The sequence below is a fragment of the Penaeus monodon genome, chromosome 20 (assembly GCF_015228065.2).
Source record: "Penaeus monodon isolate SGIC_2016 chromosome 20, NSTDA_Pmon_1, whole genome shotgun sequence".
NCBI classification, from domain to species: domain Eukaryota; kingdom Metazoa; phylum Arthropoda; class Malacostraca; order Decapoda; family Penaeidae; genus Penaeus; species Penaeus monodon.
Genome location: NC_051405.1, coordinates 30,652,778 through 30,653,315, shown reverse-complemented (window position 1 = coordinate 30,653,315; position 538 = coordinate 30,652,778). Strand labels below are relative to the sequence as shown.

General features: G+C 34.4%; 1 protein-coding gene across 1 annotated transcript in view; it reads right to left on the bottom strand.

Moving 5' to 3' along the window:
* Positions 1 to 538, bottom strand: part of LOC119585967 (kinesin-like protein unc-104) — a gene marked incomplete in the record, with an annotated part of 145,723 nt that overhangs the window by 37,791 nt on the left and 107,394 nt on the right. The window contains 1 exon segment of the mRNA XM_037934681.1: positions 106 to 272. Coding sequence (XP_037790609.1) covers positions 106 to 272 — 167 coding nt within the window.

Below are 538 nucleotides of genomic sequence, written 5' to 3'. Positions count from 1 at the left end.
GGATGAATAAAAAGGTCTCTCTAATGGCACTTAAGTAAAACAAAAACCTCTGAAAAAAAAAATCAAACAAGTTGGTATCTATAACAAGAATAATAATTCACCCACCTCTACTGAGTACTGCAGTTCATCATCTGTACAATTTGCAATCTTTTTGAACATGTCTTTACAAATGAGAGGAATAATACCCTCATGTCCTTCCTCCTGCTTGCCCATCATTGTGTAGGACTTGCCAGCCCCAGTCTGGCCGTATGCAAAGATACACACATTATAACCTGTTGAGAGAATATTTGGTTTACTTATGCTGCTGAGGTGTATGTTGAATATAAGGAAAAATAAATTATGATTCATCATGAGGCATTGGAAGAAATATTGGATTATCAATGAATTATATACAAGGTCCTCTTTTCTTAAGGAGTGCCTATTAGTAAAATACAGGCTCCTGAGAATGGGATGTGGTAGAGTATAATATACAGAATTGTATTTGCATTAACCTAGGTTCCCTCTGAAGTAATATATAATTCTATTATACTATCAAATG